The 26427-nt window shown below is 40.6% G+C and overlaps 2 protein-coding genes across 3 annotated transcripts; one reads left to right on the top strand and one right to left on the bottom strand.

Annotated features, from left to right (window-relative positions):
- Positions 1-1841: 1841 nt before the first annotated feature.
- On the top strand, positions 1842-26230 carry LOC307091274 (high affinity cGMP-specific 3',5'-cyclic phosphodiesterase 9A; the record flags this gene model as incomplete). Its single annotated transcript, XM_079758224.1, has 15 exons — positions 1842-1929; positions 2748-2897; positions 3068-3119; positions 3795-3897; positions 4381-4523; positions 4717-4776; positions 7308-7485; positions 7997-8119; positions 8471-8563; positions 8838-8905; positions 9004-9106; positions 9198-9302; positions 9493-9639; positions 24468-24626; positions 26036-26230. The coding sequence occupies 15 exons, from the start codon at positions 1842-1844 to the stop codon at positions 26228-26230; spliced, it is 1767 nt and encodes a 588-aa protein (XP_079614350.1).
- On the bottom strand, positions 11661-16210 carry LOC307091423 (uncharacterized protein). 2 transcript variants are annotated; one of them, XM_079758397.1, is made up of 14 exons: positions 16129-16210; positions 15860-15979; positions 15725-15772; positions 15545-15628; positions 15247-15312; positions 13838-13889; positions 13662-13712; positions 13488-13532; positions 13333-13397; positions 13150-13230; positions 12675-12828; positions 12477-12587; positions 12174-12293; positions 11661-11706 (listed from the first exon to the last, which is right to left on the bottom strand). In XM_079758397.1, exons 1-6 carry the CDS (start codon positions 16168-16170, stop codon positions 13842-13844), a joined length of 408 nt encoding a protein of 135 aa, XP_079614523.1. In that variant the 5' UTR covers positions 16171-16210; the 3' UTR covers positions 11661-11706; positions 12174-12293; positions 12477-12587; positions 12675-12828; positions 13150-13230; positions 13333-13397; positions 13488-13532; positions 13662-13712; positions 13838-13841. The 2 variants fall into 2 exon arrangements, with proteins under 2 accessions (XP_079614523.1, XP_079614524.1); XM_079758398.1 differs by lacking the exons at positions 11661-11706; positions 12174-12293; positions 12477-12587; positions 12675-12828 and adding an exon at positions 12945-12964.
- Positions 26231-26427: the final 197 nt, after the last annotated feature.

Genomic DNA, 26427 nt, shown 5'->3' with positions numbered 1-26427 from the left:
TGCACCATGTGTTCTTGGCATGTTATCGCTGTGTTATAGGGCCACTGTCTCTTTAAGAGCACGCGACTATTTGTTGATATGCCAGTCGGTGCTATGTTTGAAGTTAACTTTTTTTTGTTGATAAGAAAACGACACGCCATTGCATTGTCGACGTGAGAAATTGTCTCTTCATTCGTTTCATGCAATTTCCACACTGGTGACCCCGAATTTTTGTTTACTGGATGCATTCCAAAAACTTAAAGATCAACTATGGCGACAAATGCTGTTTCTTTGAAACTTCCAGAGTTCTGGGAATCGCTTCTGCTTGGTTCGCTCATACCGAGGCGCAGATCGCATTGCGTGAGGTTGTCATAGACACCACAAAATACTACTATGTAGTGTCACCCCTCGGCACATCAACAGCGACAATAGTGGTTAGTCTCCCATGGGGCCTCATTACAGAAACTTCCTAACTCTGAAATCCTATCCTATCTTGAGATAGGAAGGCATTTAGGGGTTTTGGTATATCAGAAGGAGGTTTCCTAACTTAACTTAGGAAGAAATCCTATCTGATCTTTAGATAGGAATTTAGCCATTACAGAACTATCCTAAATTAGGAATTTCTTAAGTTAGGATCCCTAAATTAGGTGGCCATACACCCTGTCCTAAATTCAAAATAACTGTCAAAAACTGAAAGAAATGGCAGCAGCACTGCTAGTAGGTCAATATGACAATGAAGACGAGGAACATCACAACAGAAATGTGATGGCTGAAAGGCTACCGAGGCCGCATAATGATTTGTTAAAATATTCCTGACAATATTTTAATTTCATTTTATCGCCTGCAAAGACACTTAATTTTTAATTTGGTGGAAGAATTACTTTACTACTTCATTACTTCTCTTCTTGTTCTCTGTACCAATATCCGCCATGACCGTAGTAGGCCTACTAGTGCTACAAGCTTGCCGTTATTAACAAAGATCCTTTATCGACAGTCTCTGTTAACGTTAAAAGTAGCTCGTTCTATCAATCTCATGCAAATTCTGAGTGCAGAAACAGACGATTGCCGTTCGAAAAAAATCTGATTGACAGAACAGTTAGGATTACCTAAATTAAGATAAGATAAGAGGCCACAGATAATATAGGAAACGGCCAACAGGTTAGGGACTGCTTCTGTAATATATGTTAGGATTTTTCCTATTTTTGAGTCTCTAACTTAAATTAGGATGAGAAGTTAGGATTTTTTCTGTAATGAGGCCACAGGTAGCCATGGTAGTCACGTGAATGCAAAGTATGAATAGGTCCATGGCGTCGACGGATAGTTATAAAATATTGGATGCGCACGTAAGCTACTGAGAGGGTCTCCGACAGGCTCTCCGGCTATGGAGAGGGCTCTTCGTGTCTACGTACAGCACTTTAACATGCACACGCATTTGAAAAGGCCCCATCCAGGTGTTACTATCACCGTTGCTGTGGAAAAAGAAACGAGCTGTGCAAACCCAGCTCACAACACTATTTAAACAACCCGTCTGGGAATTCAGAAATGTAAATGCCATAACCAAGTTTATTGGTGCTTATCTACGGGTTGAGAAACAAGCAGTTTTCTTTTACATTTTCCCCTTAACTATTAACCGTACCGTACTTAAAAACCGAGGTACGTACCGAACCGTGACTTTTGTGTACGTTGCACCCCTAACGGCAACGGAGAGGGCTTTCTGTGTCTACGTACAGCACTTTACGGAGGACTATAAGCAACAGCTAGGAGGGGGCAGGAGGAGGGCGGTGCTCCGTGGAAGTCCTCCTCATCACGCACGGACGCGCTCTTTGTGTTCACAACTTACAGCAGCATCAGCAGCACCTGATATGGCTACGAAGGTCATCTACTTCACGGTGAACGGGAGGCCCGAGAGAGCCGAGCTCCCGTTGGATTGTCCAGCGCAGGACTTAAAAGGTAAGTAAAATAACAACGCTCACAGATCACTTCTAACGTGTTATTTTGGTGTATACATGTAAGCTCCATATCATGGTGTTTCTATCGGTGTTAAAAGAGAAGTTCAAGGAATAAAAAACCTGTCAAATTTAATCTTTGCTCAGAATAAAATAAACACTTTCTTCAAATATTAAATATGTCTGTAGGCCTAGCTCAAAACCACCCAATATTAATGTTTAAATAACTAGCATTCAACTTCATGTGAGGTTGTGCCCATTTTAAATCCAAACGCGACAGCGAGTCAAACCAGCATAAACTAGAACAAAAACTCATTGGTCTTATTTTGGTGTTATTAACGCGATATGGAAATAGTCCACTATTGCACATGGAAGAGAATATTTGAGTAATTTCACAGAGACCAGTTCCGTGGGTTCTAAAGGGAGGAGGTGGTCCAGTTGAGACAGACGCTCCTGACAGCTCCAGGAATATATCTTTCAGTTAAATTTGAAGTCTAAGTCGCGTTTCAAACGTAAGCCCTCCCGGTTCAGATATACTTACTGTTTTATTATATCTCGATTTTTTTTTAAATTATATAAATGTTATTTATATTAAGACCAATGTCACCATTTGATGCACCGCATCAGATTATAGCCTTGAAATAGTTAGCATTTGTAGTACAGTCCATTTAACATCACATCAAATTAAATCATAATGATCCAAGATTAAATAGTAAATAGTTGTAACATTTTATAAGCAGGCCCTTGGCCTATACATCGTCACAACAATAACAATATCATGACATACCATTTATGTATCCTTTGTGTCACATTTTTGTCTAGACTTATTCCGCTCTGCGGCCGAGGCAAGACCCCACGACATCCTGAAGCTGTACAACCCCAAGGGCAACCTCATCAACATCTCCCCCCTCCTGGAGCCTAACGACCCCAGCTCCTGCTACAAGCTGGAGGTGGTGGCCGCAGACTGCACCAGTGAGCTGTTAGGTATCTCTATCGTTGGCACCGAGCGGCATTACTGGTTCTTAACAATAGAACCAATAAGGCTGCTAACTAGGTGTAAAAAAAGGCCAAAGAAAGAACCTAGGCTAAAGCCGGTGTTCTGACGGTTTTGTTTTTGTCTTTTCTTCGTACATATACTGTAGGTGTGGAGCTTGCTGTGGCACTCGGATTTGACCTCTCCACCATGGAGAAAAGGTAGGCCCATTTTGTTTTTGTACTGTTGTGTTTTGGGACTTGGAGGCTTCTCAGACTATGCATCCAACACAGGGACTTTTTTAATTAACAAAATAGTTTGATTTACATTAAAATCCAATGTGTGTTTCAAGAAAAGGGAAAAGAAAAATAATGACCAACTGATAGTTATTTCAGGTGGAAATGTAATCTTCCACTTATGACGTGTTCCAGCTTTATTCACTTTAACCAAGTAGTATCCACATTGAATATTTCAATTGCAAAACAATCTAACCACACGTACATGTGTGGAAGCTAACATTCAGCTTCAGTCTGAGCTAGGATGAGCTCTCCAAAACCAGACCAGGTGCCTGGCAAAAAGGGCCCCGTTCACGATTCTGATTTTAATTTGGGCAAGTGAACATGACATTTGGGCAAGTCGAACATGACCTGTACTTGCCCAATGGGCAAGTGCTTTTGAAACCTTAGTGTCAACCCCTAGAATATATAAATTGTAGAGAACGAATTCTGCCTCTGCTTCTGTCCTTTCGTTTATTCATACAAATGGATATTACCAATTGATCAATTATTTCCAGCGTTCATACTTGTATTTTAAATAAATGGTTTGGTCAACTGTGAAAGTGGCAAGCCTGCACTTCTGTTCTGTAGTTTTGATTGAAGTGGCGTTTGATGGATCAGACTGCAGGGTCTGGAGAAGAAGATCTTGACCCAGGCGGTGGAGACGCCTGCAGTCGTGTACGAGATGAAGAAACAGGTGGACTTGTTCCGGGAGAAACTGGAGGTGAATGTCAAAGCTTCTAGGTTTGTTGTTGTATGGTTGCATTTTGATTTATGATTATAAAATATAAAATATGGACGATTATAGTTTATAGTCAGTAGATTATAGTCATATATATAGCCAACATTATTTATTTAAATATATATTTTTTATCTTTTTAATTAGATTATATTTAACTCAAATAAAAAAAAATATATATATATAATGTAACTAACTAATGTAACTAAAACAGTACAGTCCAGTGAGTTATTTTCATCTTGGTTTGAATGGGGAAAACAGAAGCCAACCACCACAGTGAATATTCGGTATGGTTTTATCATCCAAAACTTAGCATCATCTACATTTCTCAATTTCTTCTTTTAGATTTTGATCTGCTTCTTCTTTTTAATGTCATCCATGTCTGCTGTGACAGAATACCTAAGTACATATTAACTCATTCATGAGGCGACGCCAGGTTAGTTGACCCGGTGTTTATGTTCCACAAAGAGTGTGGAGCACCTCAGCTGGCTGGGGCTGTTCAAGGAGCTGTCTGAGGGACCACACAAGCCTTCCCCTTTCTACCACAAGAGACCTCTACTCAAAACCTGTGATCAGGTCAAACACGTACGGGACAAGTTTCTCCAGATGAGGCAAGATATACTTATCTGTCTTACCAATGGAGATATGTGTTGTTGAACTAGTTCAAAATATTACAATATATCTTCTAGAAGCCATAAATCAACATTTAGTTTCCTCCACCAGCTACCGTTTCGATATTATATGGCTGCTAGCCAGCGTAAGTGTCCTAATAGTTTATTAACTTTGTGTTTCATATCTATATAGCTCTCTTGAGGTTTCCGAAGAAGTGAGACAGTATTTAAAGACCCCGTCCTTTGATAATTGGTGAGTAAAAACAGACCATTTAAAATGATCAATGATGTTTGTGTGTGTATGCTTGTTGTTTTGTTTTGCTGCACCTGTCTCCTCAATAGAGAGAGAAGAGAGAGAGAGAGAGAGAGAGAGAGAGAGAGAGAGAGAGAGAGAGAGAGAGAGAATTGTGCTTGGGTTCCCAGTACCTCGGATGAATTTATGAAGAGGCTAGGGTAGCTCTCCCCTGCTTTTCAAGTGAACCAAGACACACTCTCCATACGAATATGAATAGGAGCCCTAAAGGGTATGCAAATCAAAAGGAAGTCTAATTTACGAAGCGCTGTGTTTGAATGCTCTGCTTGTTGGATAGGAAGAGAAGTGTACGCAGATTTTAATTGGTTGTTTTATTCATTTGTTCTGATGTCGTTGTGTTTTAACCAAAAAACCCAGGAGCTAGATAGATAAAGTGTTAATTTAGCCTCTGACGAAAAGAGCTTTTCCTTCCTAGTTAGATTTGCTGCATTTCACAAAAGATGTTCTTTTTTATATTTTACCTAGTTATTTGTATATTGTTTATTTAGTATATTGTTGGTTTTACAATACAATCATCCTTGTTTAACGGATGTCGACTCTGATTATGTCACGGCATAAGAAGAGATGGGATGTATGTGAACTAATTGATCAATTCAGGCAATTGGTTGTGTGCTTTGATCATATTTGATTAGTCTCTGCACCTAAATACAGAATTCAAGCTCTGTCCAATGCAGATGTTGGCTTAAGTACACTAGACAATAAGAACGCGTGTATTATTAGGACAGAAACCATCTAATTTTTTCCAGGGTGTTATGTCACCGTAGTACACATATCATCCAATTTTTAAATAAGTGTCTTAGGTGTGAGGTGGGTTGGTTTTTGGTAACAATTATTTAAAATCTAAACTGTAATGGTCTGAATTGTTACTTTTTTTTTAAAATTATTATTAAGACTCATGCGTTCCACTGCTCTGTGATGGGTTACATGAAGACACCAAATATCCCATGCAAGGTACAAGGAGGAATGCAATGAATATAGTTGACTTGCTTTCCTAATTTGTAACAGTTCCTGAAAAAATCAGAATGTTAATTCATTTCAACAGTGTTTCAATGTGAGCCCATCATTTATTGTCAATTATGGCATGTCTAGACTAGCTTAATGAGACGAGTGTTCTGCTACGCAAAGAAGATCAGTTTGGCCACGGCTTGTCAGAAATTGTTATGCTGCAGTCTTACGTTGTTCAAAAAAAACCAGCCAAACCCTGGTGAATCCAGTTGAACCAATGGGATCTCCAACATAATAGGTTTATTGTTTAGGTCATCTAAAATATGCATGTTTAGCCCCCTATCGACTGCGTTGGAAGAACCTGCAATAAATGACGTATGTCAAAGTTCTGTCCTGCCAAAACAAAATGGTTGACATTGGTTTTATTAAAATGTTGTACATTTATTATTAGGCGTATCTATCTCACTCCGAAGTCATTCTGTGCCCCCACATACAATAATTGTTTGCTTCTCTTATTGTTATTGTATTACCCCCTTGTTGATAATTTTAGTAGCCTTTGAGAATGTTTTTTCTTTCTTAACATTTAAAGAAGCTCTATTTGTCATAATTATCTTGATAAATTAAATGTATTTAAGGAACCGTTGGAATGGACCCTGGGTCACTCTAAAAAAGAATATGGAAGACCATCACTTACATAAAATAGCACTGAACAGCTCAGATGACCATAAAGCAAAGAATTTGATTTAACAAGATGCAAGCTGAGCAGCATCCTTATGAATCACCATGGCGACAATAAAAAACTTTGCGTTGACTAACATACTAAACATCATGTACATTCATTGACTAAAGATACCATTTTTTTGCGAGAAATGTTATCAAAATGCATTTTTAACGCTGAAGCTATCTTAAATGTCACAATTTCCACTCAGAGTAAAAAAAAAAGCCTGAGAAAAGCCCTCAATGGCAAATGTCTGTTCCCTATTACAGTTGTTAAACAAGAGAGAACGGTCCTTAAGGAGCAGGACGGTTGGACGGTGAACACAGAGAGAGAGAGAGTTTTAAGGAGGATTTAGGCATTAGAGACAGGTCAAAAGGAGCAGGTAGGAGTTAGACAGTGGATATAGAGACAGGTCATTAAGTAGCAGGTAGGGGTTAGACAGGTGATATAGACACAGGTCATAAAGGAGAAGGTCAGGGTTAGTAATTGGATACAGAGAAAGGGCATAAAGGAGAAGGTGGGGGTTAGAGAGTTAATACTTAATAGCGTTAAAATTCACCGCAGTCAACCGCTTCCCAGACAGAGCTCCACAAGTCCACACACACCGCCCAGACAGAGCTCCACACATCCACACACACCACCCAGACAGAGCTCCACACGTCCACACCCACACCACCCAGACAGAGCGCGATCCTTCCCATGAGTCCTTGCGTCCACCCGGGATATGGGCAATTAACGGCCATGAACGCCATAATGCGCTCAGAAATGGCATTGGGGATTGATCCCAGAACTACACGTGTATCCCCAGGCAATGGGAGGACGCAGAGATCATGGTACTTCTTCAGGTGATGTACACAGACCTGGACTTCATAGCCACTTTCAACATCGAGCCTGAGGTCCTGCAACATTTCCTGTTTGAAGTGTACCGCAGATACAACAACATCCCCTTCCACAACTTCAAACACTGCTTCTGTGTCACCCAGATGGTGAGTGTGTGTGTGTGGCCTCAGCTGAATGATGATTGGGTGTACGTTGACTAATAAAGGTGTGTTTTGGTTGTGGTCTCTCAAGAAATTGCTCAATTTGTTGATCACCTCAATGGCTGAGTGGTGTTTGTGCCAGATCAATAGGGATTAGCCAAATGAGCACTTAAAGCAAGATACTGAAGTGGCTTCCGTTGATCTGCTGCATTTGGGAATAATAAGGTTCAGTTGAAGAAAAATGAACTTACCTGAACTAAAAAAGGTATTATTCTACCATATACCACTATTACTAAAAAAAATCATTGAGTCGACTTTTTATCCAAAAGACTTACAGTGAATTCAGATATAAGGTATGCCTCCAATATGGCTGTGTGGACATTGAACTCAGGACCCATACACCCAAAATGATCACCCGAACCACTACTTTATCGAGCGCCCTAAGTTTAGTGTCTGATGATATTTATCCGCAGATGTTGATCTGATTTAGATTTTGCACCTTTTTTCCCTTCTCCAGATGTATGGGCTCATCTGGATGACTGACCTAAAGAGTAAGATAGACAGTATTGACCTGCTGACTATGCTCACCTCTGCTGTCTGTCATGACCTCGACCACACCGGGTATAACAACGCCTATCAGGTACCTTCCCGTTATGGTGGAAACCATTACTGTTTTCATACGTGAAATCCTGCAATGTTTTGCTTCAGCGCCACCTTATGTTCATAGCCTGACCCACATGTAGAGGTCATCAGAAATTAAGGGTTTTCTTTCTGAATATTAAAGCTTACTTCTGCAAACAAAACCCCTATGGAAATCTGTCACTGGATGTACAATATGTATGTGTTTTTTAAGATGTATTTCAACTGTTTCAACTGCATTCTATATTATTAAAGTAATCCCCATTTGATCTTTATGTCAATTACTATTTAGCCTATGGAGCAACAGTATGTTGTACTCTTTCCCCCTACAATGAATTTTTCACACTGTCAGATCAATGCACGGACTGAGCTGGCTTTGCGCTACAATGACATCTCTCCATTGGAGAACCATCACTCCGCTGTGGCCTTTGAGATACTGGAGAAGGTAAGACCTGGGCAGCTGGATCAAAGCACTGATTAAACACATTTAAAACAAAGATTAAACACAGTTAAAACACTGATTAAAAACTGTGAACACTGATTACACACTGTTAAAACACTGACCACACACAGTGAAAACACTGGTTACACACTGTTAAAACACTGATTACACACTGTTAAAACACTGATTAAACACTTAAAACACTGATTAAACACTGTTAAAACACTGATTACACACTCTTAAAACACTGATTACACACTGTTCTTCACCCTCACAGACAGAGAGCAACATCTTCAGAAATCTGACGATAGAGCAATACAAGCGGATAAGGGAAGGAATCATTAAGTAAGTCTGTCTGTAGCCTATGTATGTGATTGAAAGTGACAAACACACTTTTCTGTGTAACACTGTTCCTCCAGCTTGTGGTCATTCCTTCAATACAGATGCATCCTGGCAACTGACATGACGAGACACAATGAGATCCTCAGCAAGTTCAAGACGATCCTGCCTGTGTTTGACTTTAAGAACAAGGACCACAAAGATGTGGTAATAACAGTGAGGAATTTATGTGGAAACATCTAATGGAGTGTGTTTTTGTCCTGATCTAATGTGGTTTTGTATTTCTTAATCCACACAGCTGATGATGATCCTGATCAAAGTGAGTGACATCTCCAACGAAGCCAGGCCGATGGAAGTGGCCGAGCCGTGGCTGGACTGTCTTCTGCAGGAGTTCTACAACCAGGTAATGTCCATCACCAGTTACAAAGGTATTCAAAGAATTCACATCATTTATAAGCAGGTAGGGTTAATGGCATCTTGCTCTTGGGCACTTGGATGCGGACAGGAAGTCTCCCAGAAGCATGAATGTGGTTTGAATTAGTTTTAGACAGCGGGTTGTTTCTGATTTGGTTTCCTGCTGCTGTCCTCCTCAGAGCGACATGGAGAAGCTGGAGGGACTTCCGGTCACGCCCTTCATGGACCGGGACAAGGTGACCAAGCCTTCCTCTCAGACCGGCTTCATCCGGTTTGTCCTCCTGCCTCTCTTCATCGAGCTGGCCAACCTCTTCCCCTGTCTGGAGGTAGGCCCTTATAGCAGCTTTAATAATCTATAACTCTTATGTAACGTTATAAATGTGGGCTGCCGGAAGCTATTATGTTAACATAAATCCATATGAGTTAATATTCATATAACTACAATATAAACTTCTGACTCTATAATGGACTGCCTTTAATACAGGCCAGTGCACTATGCTGTTCAGACAAACACGCCTGTGCCATTATTGGTTTTACGGGTATGATCAATGTAACATTAGCTAGCAATATAGCTCATCTGAATGTGTAAATGGCAGGCATAAGCGTTAAACAGTCTGTGTGTTTAGTGCTTATGCCTGAGGTGGTAATTACAGTCTGTTCAGGGTTTTAAACCTTTATTCTGTTGAGATGATGGCTAGACATTATCTTTGTTGGAACAACATTCTTCCAAGGCATCTGTCACAGGGCTAGTGGTTTGTGTTAGTGGTGTAAAGGATTAAACTCCAGAGATGGGACAAAGTCACTGTTTGGCAAGTCCCAAGCAAGTCCCAAGTCTTAGCAGTCAAGTCCAAGTCGAGTCCCAAGTCAAGACAGGGAAAGGCAAGTCGAGTCCAAGTCAAAGTCACACCAAAGCCAAGTCGAGTCCAAGTCCAAGTCACAAACTTTTTCAAGTCTTGGAACAAGTCATCATTTATTTTTACTTAATAATGTCATTATTAGGCTATTGATCATAATTTCAACATATCACTCTAATGTACAGTCATTTCTTATCAATACAGTTATAATATGTTCGTTGTTTCTGTCTTCAAAAGTGTTATGATATGCGCATGCGGTGAAATCGTATATTTTTAAAAGTAGCCCAATAGCGTGGGAAGACCGCCAAATCTGGCAACACTGCTTGAACTTCCTCAAAACGTAGGCCAATAGGTGGAGTGGGTAACGGCTGCGGCCTGCTGCAATACAATCGTCTGCAGCGGGAGGCGGGGCTTGACCGTCCAGCAGGTCAAGCCCCGCCCATGACACACGCGTCACACGCCAAGCTCTGCGTAGAAGTTCAGGGACAGTCGGGATTTCGGAAACTCAGTAGAAACAGCGCCTGGGGAGGATTTTCCCCTACTACTACCCTATAAAAACTGTCTTTGCAATGTCTTTTGCAGCGACATATTGTGTTTTTGCTATTAATAGATAGGTTTGTCATTGTTTGTCATTAACGGAAACCCGAGAACAGCAAAATGCAGAGAAGTGAGTGATTATTTTATAGGCTACATCAATTATATAGGCTATAAAAATTAGACTGTGCAACAATCAAAGAAAGCATTATATAATTTTTCTATAATTTTACTATCTTCCAATGATGTAGGTCTGCATCAGTCTAAAAAACATACCTTGAAAAACTTTTTTTCACCCCTTCTCACCTATACAGCATCATGACCTGTATTGATGTGTCACTGCCTTTGTTACTGTATGTGCCCGTTTATGTGGAGTGTATTTTGGGACTTGTCCAGGTAATCAAGGGCAGTGGTTCTCAGTTGACTGGTTAAGTAAAAAAGTGCAACCCTTTTCATGGAATATCATAATGATAGATGATTGGAAAAAGCCAGTGATAGCAAATAATGCAAATCATTACCAAAAGAAATGTTTCAGTAGGTCAGGCAAAAAAAATAAAATATACATCTATATATATATATGTATACACACATATAATATTGGTGCAGCATTCATGCAGACCAAGTTATTTCAATGCCTTTTTTCTTGATCCATAAAGATGTTATGAAGTGGATGATCCTGGTGGTTGTTCTGAATGGCCTCTCATCTTCAGTGTACATCTCTCCACCACCAAGTAGTTTTCCCAGTTTTTTTGCCTTGCATCCTTGTGTCTGATGCCACCTCACCAGCAGAATGAGAAAAGAAAACGACAATCTTGCCACCACAGACTGAAAAATCATCTGCAGCATCTAACTACAGATAAAATGACTCAAGGACTCAAGAAAATTATTTTCATTTATTGGCCTGTTAAACATATCAACATATAACTGACCAATATAAGCAGTAGAAAACAAATAAATGAAGCATGAATGATGAGAGCGGGTCATGTCCTGTCATCTCTGTCCCTCCTGAAAGGAAAGCATAACATGTTACTCGATTTGCCGTAGCATATTCTTGAGCATGGTTGCACAGCACAGGCATCCTTGAGCATAGCTGCAGCAGGTTTGGCGACAGGCTCTGCCTTGGTTATTCGTTCCTTTAATGATCTGCTTTGCAGACCCATCCATCGGGAAACATAAAAACAGAGCCCACAGGTGGATGCTAGGTAGGAGGTGGGTTTCCAAAACCCCATAGGAGCAGCAGCAGCAAGATCTAAGCAGCAGCAGCATAGCCTGGGATGAGCAGGTAAGCTGGGGGGGGTTTAAATAGCACGCCTTATTTGAATGAGGAGAGCATGTGACTGATCAGTTCATCACGATGGGCGCAGCATGAGTCGTCTGCCTGAACTAGCCTTGCAGGCTTCGTATCATGAAGGATGAAAAAAATCAAATATTGTCAGAGCTTTGAAAAATGTTTTGAGATAAGACACACTCACCGATAAATTCACAACTCTACTCAGGGAAGCACATCTGGCAGAAGTTGGGGCAGAAGGCCGGGTGTGAGCTCTCGCTGTAAATCCCCTGCAGCTCCCCTCTCTTCCCCCTTCCTGCGTAGCCTGTGGGTAAATAAAAGATTTATTAATTTATTAAGAGTTATTTTTTGAGTCCCCACTTAATTTTTAGAATTTGGTGCTTATCTTGAATATCATTACTGACAATTTCAAATGTTTCAAAATGTGCTCTACTACAATCTCTGGAGGTAATAACAAAAATATCTATCATATTAACATTTTGCTTACCTGGAATGCATTTTTTTTATGTAATGTTACACTCTCTGCACGTATCAAGTGAATACATTTTATAGTACTCAGCTCGATACCCTGCCGAGAACCTGCTCCAAGATGCCACACCTGTAAGACAATTTTGACCAATTCATTCAACTTGGAAAAAAGTGCGGTTTATGGGTATAACATGAGTTTGGTGTTTCAAAATCTTACTGTTCAGCCACAGAAAATGTGCCTTCCTCCTAAAAACCCTGGTGGACACCACTTCTCTGAAGTGGTGACAAACGAGGGAGAGGGTCAGGATGGCCACGTCTCCTTCACTGAGGACAACCAGTGCAAAAATATCCTCCAACACTAGAGGTGGCAACTGAAATAATGAACATTACATTTTTATATTTTCTTTTGGAAAAGACATTTATAGAACAATGCAAGACATTTATAAAACAATTTAAAGGGTGAGTAATTACTATTATGTTAATTTTTCATGCAACCGTCTTCTCTTCCTACGTGGAAATTTTCATATTATTTCATATTACATTTTTATATTATATTTCATATTAATTATACTAGATCCTTCTAATATAACATTTTAAACTGAGAAACGTTTAACAAACAAAATTAGAAAGTACTGGACAAGAATTCACGGTTGGGTTCATACCCTGATTTAACAGTCACTTTTGTACAGTACCTTTCCTTTTTGGCCTCGAACTCAGGCAGCTGATGGGCTGGGGCTGTGAAGGATTGTGGGGGATGGAGGGAGTTCTTCTTCCTAAAAGAAAATATTCAGATATCAGACCAGTGAAAAACAACCCTCCCAAAAGAAAAGATTAAAAAAAAGAAGAAATTAATAAATACATGAATAAAAACACACATGCATTGCTGGATGTTCTCCAGGAGGAGCTGGCACCACCACCTCCTCAGATGTGGCATATCTCCCTATTAGATGATGCAGACAGATATGTCATTGCAATTCCAAACCTTAAATACAGTATGGCCATTAGTAACTCACACTTAAATATTTCTCACCTGGGAGAAGTCAAAGTGCCACTCCAGTGCCATGTATAGTGCATACTGCAATCCAAAAAGTCATTATTATTCAAAGTATGACTATCGTATTAGTTTTTTCTTGGGGCCTGTGTACGCTATAAGTGTTGATGATGAGGTGCAAAATCCCACCACTTCATTAACTTCAGAACTCACCATTAGCATGAAGACACCACAGTCAAGGGTTGCTCCTTGTGTTGGGACATTCTGAAAAAGAAAAAATAATAATAATTAGATTACATATTAATTCATTTATTTAAATAAATTAAATAGTAAAATGTAAATACATAGCACATTTCACAGGGCATATCAAATTTAAGAACAGCCCTAACCTTTTTATTGACAAATGTCCATGGTCCAGGTATTACTTGTTTTGCAATTGAGCTACGAAAAAACATAAAGCAACACACAACACACCATGAAATTATGTTAGGATGTGACATGATATTTGTGGGCAATATTTTAAACACATGACTCCAAACTTAGTCTTCCATTTATAATTTTGGAACAAGATAAGATAAGAGTGACTTGATTACTCCCCAAACAGAAATTCAGTTGTCTTGCAGCTCATCTACCATTTGCAAGGGAATTAAAAAGCCTGATGGCTGTGGGTATGATGGATCTATCAATCTCTCAGTCATGCAACAAAGACAGAGGAGCCACTCACAGCTGTTTTTTTTGTCAATCAAGATGTTTGTTATGAAATGGTTGATCTAAGATGTAAGAGTAGCCTCTACCATCCTCAGTGTACATCTCCACCGCATTACTAGTGAATCCATCACGGACAATTGATGAAATGCTCCTGATATGATTGTCAGTGCCTCAGGATTTTTGTCTGTATCCTAGCAATAACTTAAGAGTACATGGAACCTCAGCATTACATATGTATAGATATTTATATGTTTTGAATAAATTGACATCTGCAATGACTATTGATCATCTTTTTTTCTGTGTCAACAGTAGGTCTGCAGATTGCCACCACAAATAAAATGAGCACATCACCAGACAGATAAATCATGTACAATACAGTCTATGAGCGCTCCCTTACAACACTGCACAAGAATTATGTGACTCTACTAGGAACAGTGAACGGTTCCCAAAACATGCAACTCTAATAGGAACAGTGAACGGTTCCTAAAATATGCAACTCTAATAGGAACAGTGAACGGTTCCTAAAATATGCAACTCTAATAGGAACAGTGAACGGTTCCCAAAATATGCAAATCTAATAGGACCGGTGAACGGTTCCCAAAATATGCTACTCTAATACGAACAGTGAACGGTTCCCAAAATATGCTACTCTAATAGGAACAGTGAACGGTTCACAAAATATGCAACTCTAATAGGAACAGTGAACGGTTCCCAAAATATGCTACTCTAATAGGAACAGTGAACGGTTCCTGAACTTCAGACGCAGTGACTGGAAACCTGAGCATTGATAAATAGTTCAAATCTCCAAAACCCGTAGGCTTGGTAGAGTCAAGCACACATATCTTCCGTTGTTTAGGCTGGAGGGTCTGTAAAATATTTAATAACACGGCAATGGAAGCACATTTTTAATTATGACATCTGCATAAGCACAGCTTTCATATTAACACAGTCGTGATAAAAACTGACCAACTCTTATGCTTTTGTGTGGCTGTCCAGTGGAATAAAAAGATGTTAAGATGTGACAATTTGATAAAATAGTACAAATTTATTATGAATACATGCACTCTGATCTAACACCTTTAACACTTACGCCTAGTATCCAGTGTCCCGGTATCCATATTGGGAATAAGATGCAGTCTTTGGAGGCTGCGTCAACCTGCATCATCGCCATGACAACAACAGCTTGTAGTTTATGACTTGATTTGATTTGATTAAGATCCCCATTTGCTGCTACACCTGGTAGCAGCTACTCTTTCTGGGGTTCATAAGACATTTAAAACACCTAACCTTAGTCACAGGTGATCAATATGTACACGTTCAATACAATAAAAGTGTAGGTACAACAGATAGATCACTTCATTGTTTATTTAGGCAAAGTAAAAACTTACTGGCCGTGCAAGAAGAGGTATCGCAGTGAAGGGTTGTTTCCACGTGGAAATGACATAGCCATCTACAGCAAAAACGGCCTTTCCCTGTAAAGCAAAGAGGACAAGTTTCTATTATGTATCTTTAAAAAAGTATATTCACTTATCAAATATTGTACTACATAACAAAAAAAACATGCATACCCTGGATCCTGCAATTTGTGACATCAGCCACAAACAGCAGTTGATGATCTGTAACAGAAGAACATTGTATTGTTTGATGAATTATAGACCATTACACCTGGAAGACAGTCAAATAACTCAAAAAAGTGTACTAACATTTGCCTCCACTTCTCTGTTTAACCCAAGTCCCAGGAAGTCCAGCCTTCTTAAAACAAAGGGGCCCACAACACCTATAACCTCATCCTTTGGTTTTTGGATATCCAACACATTGTTGAGCTGAAAAATGACAGCATGAATAGCACCAGATGGCAAATCATAAAACAATTTCAGAATTACTTTATTACAATTAAACAATAAACACTTTGTTTAATGTAGTATATATGAAATACATATGGATACCTATAGAACCTGGCCTTCATTCTTACCTGGATGTCCGTCACACTGCTTCCAACAGTTGTGTGGAGCATGTGCTTGATGCCAACACAATTTTCATTGCACTATTGAAAACGACCTGCAAAATAAGCCCAATTACCTGAATGGCAGCATAATACATGTAGGAACAATCTACATTTGTTACAAAATGCATTAATATCCATACTTAGTATGGGGATGGAAGTGGTCATGCTCTCAGAGGCACCCAACGGTGTGATGATGGGAGCAGCTGACTGTGTAGTTATGAGAGCAGCCGACGGTGTCGGAGCAGTCAGTGGCCTGGTCATGGGAGCAGCCGACTGTATTGTGATGAGAGCAGCTGACGGTGTCGGAGCAGTCAGTGGCCTGGTCATGGGAGCAGCCGACTGTATTGTGATGAGAGCAGCTGATGGTGTGGCCGTGGCTGTTGCTGTTGATAGTCAAGGGAAACAATTAAGATCACACCAGTATGCATTTACCTATACTGTACTAACTGGATTAAAAATACTTAAAGCCACGATGTACTGTTCAACTACATACCTGCAACTGTTTGCCCATTTGAGTTCAACTGTATTTCCAGTTGACTCCCCAATGTTTTCTTCATGTCATCAATCCTTTTTGCATTGCGTCGATTGTTGTAATGTTGCAAAAGGTTTCTCATTAGGAATATATGGTTAGAGGGTGTCATCATATTTAAAAAATGATTATTCTTCCTCATTCCACTGAAGAGCTGCTCTGCGCATTGGCTATTGACCCAGCCACATAACTCAGAAACAAGGTCTATTTTCCGCAACACATCCTTTTTGTCCTTTGTGTTTGCCTCATGGAAGCGGTCGTAAAGAGCATAATGTTCTTTAGATCCAGTCAGAGGGTGGCCGCCTTCATCTGGTACTGGCTTCTTTGATGCTAGCCATGGCAAGCTGACTTTCACATGACCTGCAGAGGCCAATCTGATATTCTCCTCAGTAGCATCCATCAGTCTACCTTCGTGAGGACTGAAAGGCAATGACTGTGGTTTCCTAATGTTTGTATGTGTTGCAAGTCCTCTTGCGAAGTCATACAAAGTCACATTGGGGAAGTGTTTCATCGATAGCAGCAAATCAGCGAAGTCTCGAGGGCTCTCAGCTCTCAAGTTAAACTTCACACCATATACAACAGCGCAGGGGCACGTGACAACAGCCCATCCACCTTTTGAAAGAAGGTTATCATCATTAGGAGTATATTCAAAGTAAAAACTAATTCAATACTGATGGAAATACTTGTGAAAATGAATCAACTCACCAGAGGCCCCCCAGACCTTTGAAAACACTTTATCATAAGTTGAGCGATCCTGCATTTCTTTTCTCAACCTCATAACTAGGTCCATCCTGGAGCCCTTGGAGTCTATGCCACATTCCCTGCAAAGACTACGCACAGCTCCCATCTAAGATGTTTAATAGAAGATATTATGGTCCTTATCGATTCAACAATGAGCTTACCTATTTAAAAAATATGTTACAGTATGAATACCTTAAGTTTGAGAATCTCATCAGTGAGTCTTTCCTCTGTAATCAAGAACTCCGCTGCTTCATTTGGGTGACTTGATTGATGGATTTTGTTGAATTCAGTGTTCAAGACCACATCTGAGCCTCTCGTTTGTGGACCAATCCATGGTGCCCAATTATGGAAACTGGGTCGTACCACAAAAGGGTTCTGCCTGTTGCCTGCAGGAACATTTTAGAAAATGTAAGTACATACTGCATGACCAAGACACTTGACCTCACTCTCAATAGCTTTATTTCAATAATCTGGATTATGGCAGTGAAAAAAGGGGAAAGGAAAAACACTCAGGGTGTCAACACCGGTAACATAAGATTAAATTTAAACTAATCAATTAACCGTTATGTCTTTATGGGGTTAATTAAGCTTCAAATTAACTAGGTAAAATATGAACTAAAGAAAATGGTTACCAGATCTGCCACCCCATGTTAAGGAAAATAGAGAGTAAAAGGGGTGCTGTCTTGAGTGTAGGTGTGTTAAATCAAAAAATCTAAGGGTGAAACAACCAACCAACCAGAGAGAAAGAAAGAAAATAGGAAGTGATGTGGGGAAAAAGGAAGTGGATAAGCAGAAAAATCTTCACAGCATACTTACTTGGCACCAGTCCACGACTGACCATTTCCAGGGACACTGACTCCCAGAACTCCTCCACATTTACTTTTCCATCATAATCAGGGGGCGGTTGCTCAATGCTGCTTACTAGAAATAAAAACCAGAACAACAAATTCCAAGTGTAATAAATAGTTATAGGCAAACAGTGTCCATGAAGTTCAAGTTTAAACAACTTTATTAGCCCCCAGGGGGCAATCTGTTCTGATGTAAAAAAAAAACAACAACAAAAAAACAAACACCAACAACAACCATGGCATGACAACAAGCCTCAGATGACAGACAGGAGTACAAACTTCATTAAAATGTCGGGAATGAAAAATAAAGACGAGGATGTAAAGTGTTTGCTTACCAGGCATACTGAAAACCCCTTTCTTATGAAGATCCATGACAACTGTGACAGGATGGTAACCACATGACACACATGAATAGGTATATGTGTGATCTGTCATGGCTTCATAATGGAGGTATGCATTCAAAATGCTCTGTTTGGACGGGAAGGATTTTCCACAGGTCCTTTCCAGCACATCTACTGCGCTTCCAATGGACTGGTGGGTCTATAAAAAGTAATTTCAAATGTAAAACAAATCAGTCTTTTATTAGTTTGTTAAGGCTTCTGAAATAATTTTACTTTGTACAAATGTTTTCTACCTGGAGAGAGTTTTGAAGGAATACACAAACATGCAATGACAGAATAGTATGGTCATCAAAGTTATGCACTCCATCCCTCCACTCCTGGTAGCGGTAGACCATACCACAGGTAGAGCAATGCTTGCAGTATGTGGATATTCCTAGATAGAAAAACAAAACACACAAGCATAAAAAATGTGAATCTGTCAGCATAGTTTCAATCAGTTTGAATTATACATGTTTGCTGCATGCTGTGGACAACATGTAATATTAAAATTCATTACTATAAATGTTTCAGGCTGTTTCAGCCAATTTGTACATTTTTCACAAAACTGTAATATACACCTATTTGCGCTGCTTTTAACATCACACAGGGTTATGTAAGCCACAACCGTCAAATATGCATTGGTTTATGAAAAACAAGGAAGAGGAGAATAAAACCTTCTATTATTTCAGTCACAGTCACAATTCTGGCTTGGGAGGTGATAAGTTGCGGTTCTCCAAGTTGTGGCAGGCCTGTGCACTCTGTGCAGTTGTTCTCATTTGGAATCAAATGTTGTGGAAAGTCATTTTTTGACTTTAGAAGATCGGGAGGCAGATCAGCAGGGATTTTCTTCCGGAAGATGTATCTGACCATTTTGGTCAACACTGGATCCTCAGGTGGATACTGCGCTTGTTCCTGTGTCAGTTGTTCCACATCCTCGGTAGCATTTTCGATTGATTCATTGGCTTCAACATCAGGGATATTCTTAAAAAGGTTTGGGGTTATTTGAAACAAATGCCACTTGGCAATGCATTTATGGGTGCATGTCTGCCTTGGCTTTGCACATGGGCAGCACCATTCAACTTTGTTGCTGTCATATGACACCATCACACGTCCTTATCTACTATAGTAAGAAATGCGCGGCTCATATACAGAAACGAAGATTTTGCTGCATGGTCCTCCAATATTAACCAGACACGACAGAGGCACTCCCTTATTGTTTGCTTCTGTTTGTAGTTGCTGGCATGTTTGTTTTTTGGCCACACCAAACCACCTTTCCTGGACCATTTGGTTTAAAATGTTTTCCTCAAGTGCAATGGTGACACTACCAGGTGGGCAATATGTGAGTGACCGCAGGTGATCACATTCAAATGCCAAACAATTGCTTCTTTCAGCAAACTCAGCACTGGCCTTGCACAAGTCCAATTCACACCTAACTTGTAGGTTTGTGCCGGATGTTTTTTTAATTACATGAATTGGATTGCTTGGACCAGTGAATGTTTTTTTAACAGCAAAAATACCATTTTGTGGGTCAATACACTGACAAGCTTAAATGGCGTTCAGCGGTGATGTCTTTTTTCCCAGGGTGTTTCCTCTTAATATGCACCCTCAAATTGCGTCTGTTGAGTTGAAGGCCACAGTGTACACACTTGATCTTAAACTGCTTTTGTCCACGCACATGTATTTGTGGCTGATCAGCGGGAGCTGGGGCTGCTACAGGGCTCTCAGTGACAGTGGCTGCTATTGGGCTCTGAGCAACAGTGGCTGCTATTGGGCTCTCCGTGACAGTGGGTGCTACGGGGCTCTCCGTGACAGTGGGTGCTACGGGGCTCTCCGTGACAGTGGGTGCTACGGGGCTCTCCGTGACAGTGGCTGCTATTGGGCTCTCCGTGACAGTGGGTGCTACGGGGCTCACGGTGGATGTTTTTTGGCTCTTGGGAACAGATCTTACAGAACAGACTTTCAAGTGAGCAATGAAATGGTTCCTTCTTATGATAGTTGTCTCACAGGTGAGGCAGTGAAAATGGTGAGTGTCTCTGCATTTAAAGCTGCATTTGCAGATACGGTATTCTGCAAAACAAAATATTTATTACATTAGAGTTATTGACAGCCTAACACAAGTACAGTATGTGCTTCTGTAGACCACACAAAGAGTGACAAAGAGTGACAATACCTCCGTGGCGGACTGCTGCATCTAAATGGTTTTTCATATGGTTTTTCATACTGTGATGCTGTCTTGTCTTAAAGGAACAACAAAGACAGTTATATGATTCCCCTGAGGGAAAAACTGGCTCCTCGCTGGCTCGGAAATGGGTCGGATGCTGAACAAAAACAGAAGACCAAGTGACCATTAGATTCAAGATACACAAGGCATATTAGCATTAATATTATTATAAGTCTCAAGTCTTTAAAAGTATATCTATAAAAGTCATATGTCTCTTCTAGTTGTAATGAGCCTTCTCTCATATGCCTTTTTTCCTAAGAATACTGCACAGCTATATCTTAAGAAAAATTCAAAGCATTTACTGTGGTATTGTCACTCCTTTATCTATTAGCATATAGTATCAGTGCTGATTAGTTGTTTGCTGCATATATGATCGCTTTAAACAGGCTATTGCAATGCAATATGAAGAAAACACACAATGAATGTTTCCTTTAAAGGAAACTGTATTATTGATCATGAACATACAGTTACAGAATAGCTTGCCCCCTATTGTACAGGCTTAGTGGGAAAGAACAAATACAGAAAATGGTGCACCTCACCCAGTCAAATATATTGTAATTAACATCATTGCAACAGGGTATCTGCAAGGTTTCAGCAAGTCAAATGTAAGACTTTTTAAGACCTTTTTAATACCACCTTGAATGAAATTTAAGACCTAAAACACGCGATGGTGGGGGTTGGCAACAGACGCGAGCCAACTCCGGAAACGGACGTCTTCCAGCCAACTGTCCTTGAATTTGCACCTACCCATTGTCGCAGACTAGCTAGCAAGCACGCAGATAATCGTTTATATATGCAGCTAGCAAGAAAGAAGCCTCTCTACATGTCCTTCCTGAAAAGTCCCACGAGAAAAATAAAAAAATATAGTCCTGCCCCGACAAATTTAAGACCTTGAGCAACAGTATTTAAGACCAGCATATGACATTTGTAACAAATTTAAGACTTTTTAAGGATGCGCGGACACCCTGTGCAATTAGTGCAAAACATCCCACTAGAGACATTTCACTGCATGTCAGACGTTTCAAATGAAAACATAGTGATTGTTCACGAGTCGAGTCGAGAGATGTGAATAAAGTTTTTCATTTAATGCATTTATTGTAGCAACGTAATTTCACTCACCGACATCATTTCTCCTTGATGAAATCTACCTATTTAATACTTGCAAAAACGCAATATCCTCCATCCTGAGTTTCCGAAATCCCGACTGTCCCTGAACTTCTACGCAGAGCTTGGCATGTGACGCGTGTGTCATGGGCGGGGCAAGCGTGTGTCATGGGCGGGGCTTGACCTGCTGGACGGTCAAGCCCCGCCTCCCATTGCATTGCAGCAGGCCGCAGCCGTTAGTACTTGCAATAGGTCGGTAAAAACGCCCAATCTGGCAACACTGCTGAACGTCTTCACCTCCAGCGTCAACATAAATCAATAAGACCAACTGAAACGAAGCCGATATGAAACTTTAACTGTGATTCTGAAGAAAGCATTAATTATATCAAAATTCAGTTTAGATATTATTGAAGATACGAGTGTGTAGATTTGTTATATTTTTTGAATGAAGGTAAATGGTTGAACAATGATTAAGTTACGATCAGTGTTGTGCCTGAACGCGTTCACTGAACGAAAGTTCATGAACTCGTTCATATTTTGGGCGAACGTGAACTGAACGTACTGTATTACTGCCTGATGAACGTTACTGTGAACTCGTTCATTCTGGTGTCAGTGAACGGCACGCTCACTCGGTTTAACTTCGTTCAATGGGGGGGTTATTTGTTTATCAACACGGCGGATGCGCGCGCAGATCGCCGTGTTGTTTGACCGGTTGCCATGGTAATCTCCGTGCGGTTCATTTGCAGTTGAGGTGTTGCCAGCTAACTGTTACATTAAACTGTAATCATTTTCATATTACATTTCATATTATAAATATTTACACTTTATTTTGAAAGTATAGACCAGCGCGATTCCCATTGAAACAAATGGCGCGGTAATTATTCTTCGAAACGAGAGCTGTTCAATTGTGGAAAATGAATTAAACTGTAATCAGACAACGTGGTTATATGCTGTAGACCGTTAGTGTATCTGTGGTATAAAGGCTGAGACGAATTTCGAATTATAAATATGTACAATCCATAACGTTAGCTCTCTCTGGCTCATAGCTCAGCGGACTAGAATATCTCATAGAATCATTGCTTGTTGGCCGGAAACGGAAACGGGGGCTGTTCACGTTTGGTTGTAGTCTTTTCGCTCGGTTCTCCGTCTCATCAGTAGGGATAGAACCGAGCGAAAAGACTACAACCAAACGTGAACACTCCCCCCTTTCCGTTTCCGGCCAACGAGTAATGAGTAATGAGTCTTCCAACAGAAATCAATGGGATTTACAAAATGCGCTAAATGTGCAATAAAACACGATAGAAACCGTATTTCGCTACGATACTTGATTCAACCACTCTATATTATCCTAGACAAACCACAAAGGGGGCTCAATGTTCAAAATACCAGAAAAAACGAAAAGCTCACAGCAACATATTGAAAAAAAGAACTATGAACTAGTTCATTTTTTGGAACTGTGAACTTAGTTCAAAATTTTGAATTATGAACGTTTAACTGAACTAGTTCATTTAAGGATTTGTGAACTGAACTTTGAACTAGTTCACGAAGAAAGTGAACTTTCCCAACACTGGTTACGATGTCTTAAGTGTCAGAGGCTGGCCAGACGGCTTCAATGGGACCAACTCAAAACGCAGCTGATATGAAACTAAAACTGTTATTCTGAATAAAGTATAAACAATATCGAAATTTCTTTTTAATATTATTGAAGTGTAGATTTGTCTTTGCTCGCTGTTTTTTTTTTCCATCTTCACGGAAGTGAATGCGTCTTGGGTGTCTAGCCCTCTAGGCGGGAAACAGGTTAGATATCTAAAACAATAAATGTTTTTGACTCAAGACATGTCGAGTCATTACAAGTCAAAGAGGCAAAGTCCGAGTCAAGTCTCAAGTCAATAGCAGTCAAGTCTAAGTCGAGTCGCAAGTCATGCGTAATTTTGTCAAGTCGAGTATGAAGTCAAAATCAAAATCATGACTCGAGTCCAAGTCATGTGACTCGAGTCCACATCTCTGTTAAACTCCATTTAAGATGTTATGTCATATGTATTCAGATTAAATTGCTTCAAGAAATAACACAATGGAAATATATATTCAATTTTGCCAACCTACATCATACTTTATTAGGACTTACCTCAGTATTACAGTACAATACAAAATATGGTAAATGGACTGCATTTATACAGCGCTTTTATAACCGGTGGTCTCTCAAAGCACTTCACAATATTGCCTGACATTCACCCATTCATGCACAGATTCACACAAAGACGATAGTGTCATACATGCAAAGGGACAGCCAGCTCAGGTGTATAGCTCAAGAACACCTCAACACTCAGCTAGGAGGTGCCGGGGATCGAACGCTCTACCTCCTGAGCCACATGCTGTCAAAATACTTCCCAGTTCCATACTATACATACTACCATACTTAGCAACAATTTATAAATATTAGACAAAGACTACTCACAAATCCTACTTTTCCATTGCTCCTGCAGCAGCACATAGTAGACCCTGTACGGAAGGCTCTGGACTACTACACTGAGATGGAAAAAGCTCTGGAGCGGGAGAAACAGAACCGGGCCCACGAGAAGGCTACCAAGAGTAAAGAATCACCTTCAGGCTCCCATGCCGCATCAGACGCTCAAACCGCATCTGTGCAGGAGTGCTCAAAGACAGCAGCACAGTGAGCAGCCCAGGCCATATACACACATAGGAACCTATATGCAGTCATAACGGGCCATACACACATATAGGAGTCTATCTGGAGTCATAACGGGCCATACACACACATAGGAGCCTGTATGGATGAATAACGGGTCAATATTTAACAACATTTTGTATATAGAAATTGATTGGGTTTATCATTGTTATTCAATTTGTATTGTCTTTGTTTGCCGTTTCTTATCCCAGTTCAGCTTGTGGGTAGAAGTAAACTCTCAATGTGATTCATAAATGGTGCGTGGGTTATGATAAAATGTAAAACAAAGGAAGAGTATGGCACCATCTATTGGACATTGACATGCTATTACAAAGATGACTCTGAGCAAAACATTTTTTCTGTGGGGTCGTTTTTATTTTCCAAAGGGGACACCTGGTGGTATAATATGTCCCCTTTAATGTTGTTTGGATGTTAAAAAAAATATCTGATTGAAGGAGTATTTAACACAGTCATATTTGTATTACTGGCAAAAAAACATTAGTGAATCGAAAGACCAAAAAAAAAGATCAGGATTTAAACGGAATTAGAAATAAACATATTCAAATTTTATTAAATGTGTATTAAATATGCCTTCTGGCCCCAATGATGTTTTTTACTTAAAATATATGAACAATTTTCATCTAGATTCCATAATAGGCCTACTCGGGACAGAGAATATGTCCAACAGTTTTTATATACTTGCTTATCTGGTTCAACTTTGTTATCTTATTGCATTTATTAACGAAAGGACACGTCTTGTTTTTGATTGTGAATACCGCACAAATATTGATATTTGCCCTGTAGAAAACCTTACATTTGTTCAGTTTTAAACAATAAATAAGTTGCGGGCAATTAATGATTTTAAGTGTGATAAAGACCTAACCGATTTGCACATTGTATGTGTGTGTGTGTGTGTGTGTGTGTGTGAGTGTGTGTGTGTGTGTGTGTCAGTGTGTATATGTGTATGTGTGTGTGTGTGTGTGTGTGTGTATGTGTGTGTGTGTGTGTGTGTGTGTGTGTGTGTGTGTGTGTGTGTGTGTGTGTGTGTGCTAAGATGGAGGACCAACCCTAAATTCCTGGGATTCCTCTTGACCTCTCCTGTCTGATCAGCTGGAAGTCGACTCTAAATTGACATGAAAACCTTGAAGGAGTCTCGAGCTCTGATTCCCTCCGTCGAAAATTCCTTTGCCGTTCTGTGTGGTAATTCTAAATAAAGTATCATGTCAGAATGATCTCACACCCCTCAATACTGGAACGATCCAAATTAAACATGGGTGTCATCTATAGTTAGCTTTTGATCTTATCTGTATCTGAAATAAGAGAAAGGGTGACCCCCCGGGTCCCTTCCTCCCCTCCCCCGAGCAGGGTGACCCCTCCCCCGAACAGGGTGACCCCTCCCCGGGTCCCTCCCTCTCCTTCCCCCGGCAGGTCGACCCCTCCCCCGAGCAGGGTGACCCCTCCCCGGGTCCCTCCCTCTCCTTCCCCCGGCAGGTCGACCCCTCCCCCGAGCAGGGTGACCCCTCCCCGGGTCCCTCCCTCTCCTTCCCCTGGGCAGGGTGACCCCTCCCCTAACCCGGGTCCCTCCCTCCCCCGGGCAGGGTCACCTCTCCGCTGGTTCCCTCCCTCTCCCTCCCCCGGGCAGGGTGACCCATCCGGCCCGGGTCCCTCCCTCTCCTAACCCGGGTAGGTTGACCCCTCCCCCAGGTCCTCCCTCTCCTCCCCGGGTCCCTCCCTCTCCAAACCCGGGCAGGGTGACC

The sequence above is a fragment of the Pollachius pollachius genome, assembly GCF_949987615.1.
Source record: "Pollachius pollachius genome assembly, chromosome: 20".
In the NCBI taxonomy this organism is placed as follows: domain Eukaryota; kingdom Metazoa; phylum Chordata; class Actinopteri; order Gadiformes; family Gadidae; genus Pollachius; species Pollachius pollachius.
Note: the sequence above shows the minus strand (reverse complement) of the source record. Positions and strands in the feature narration are given on the sequence as shown.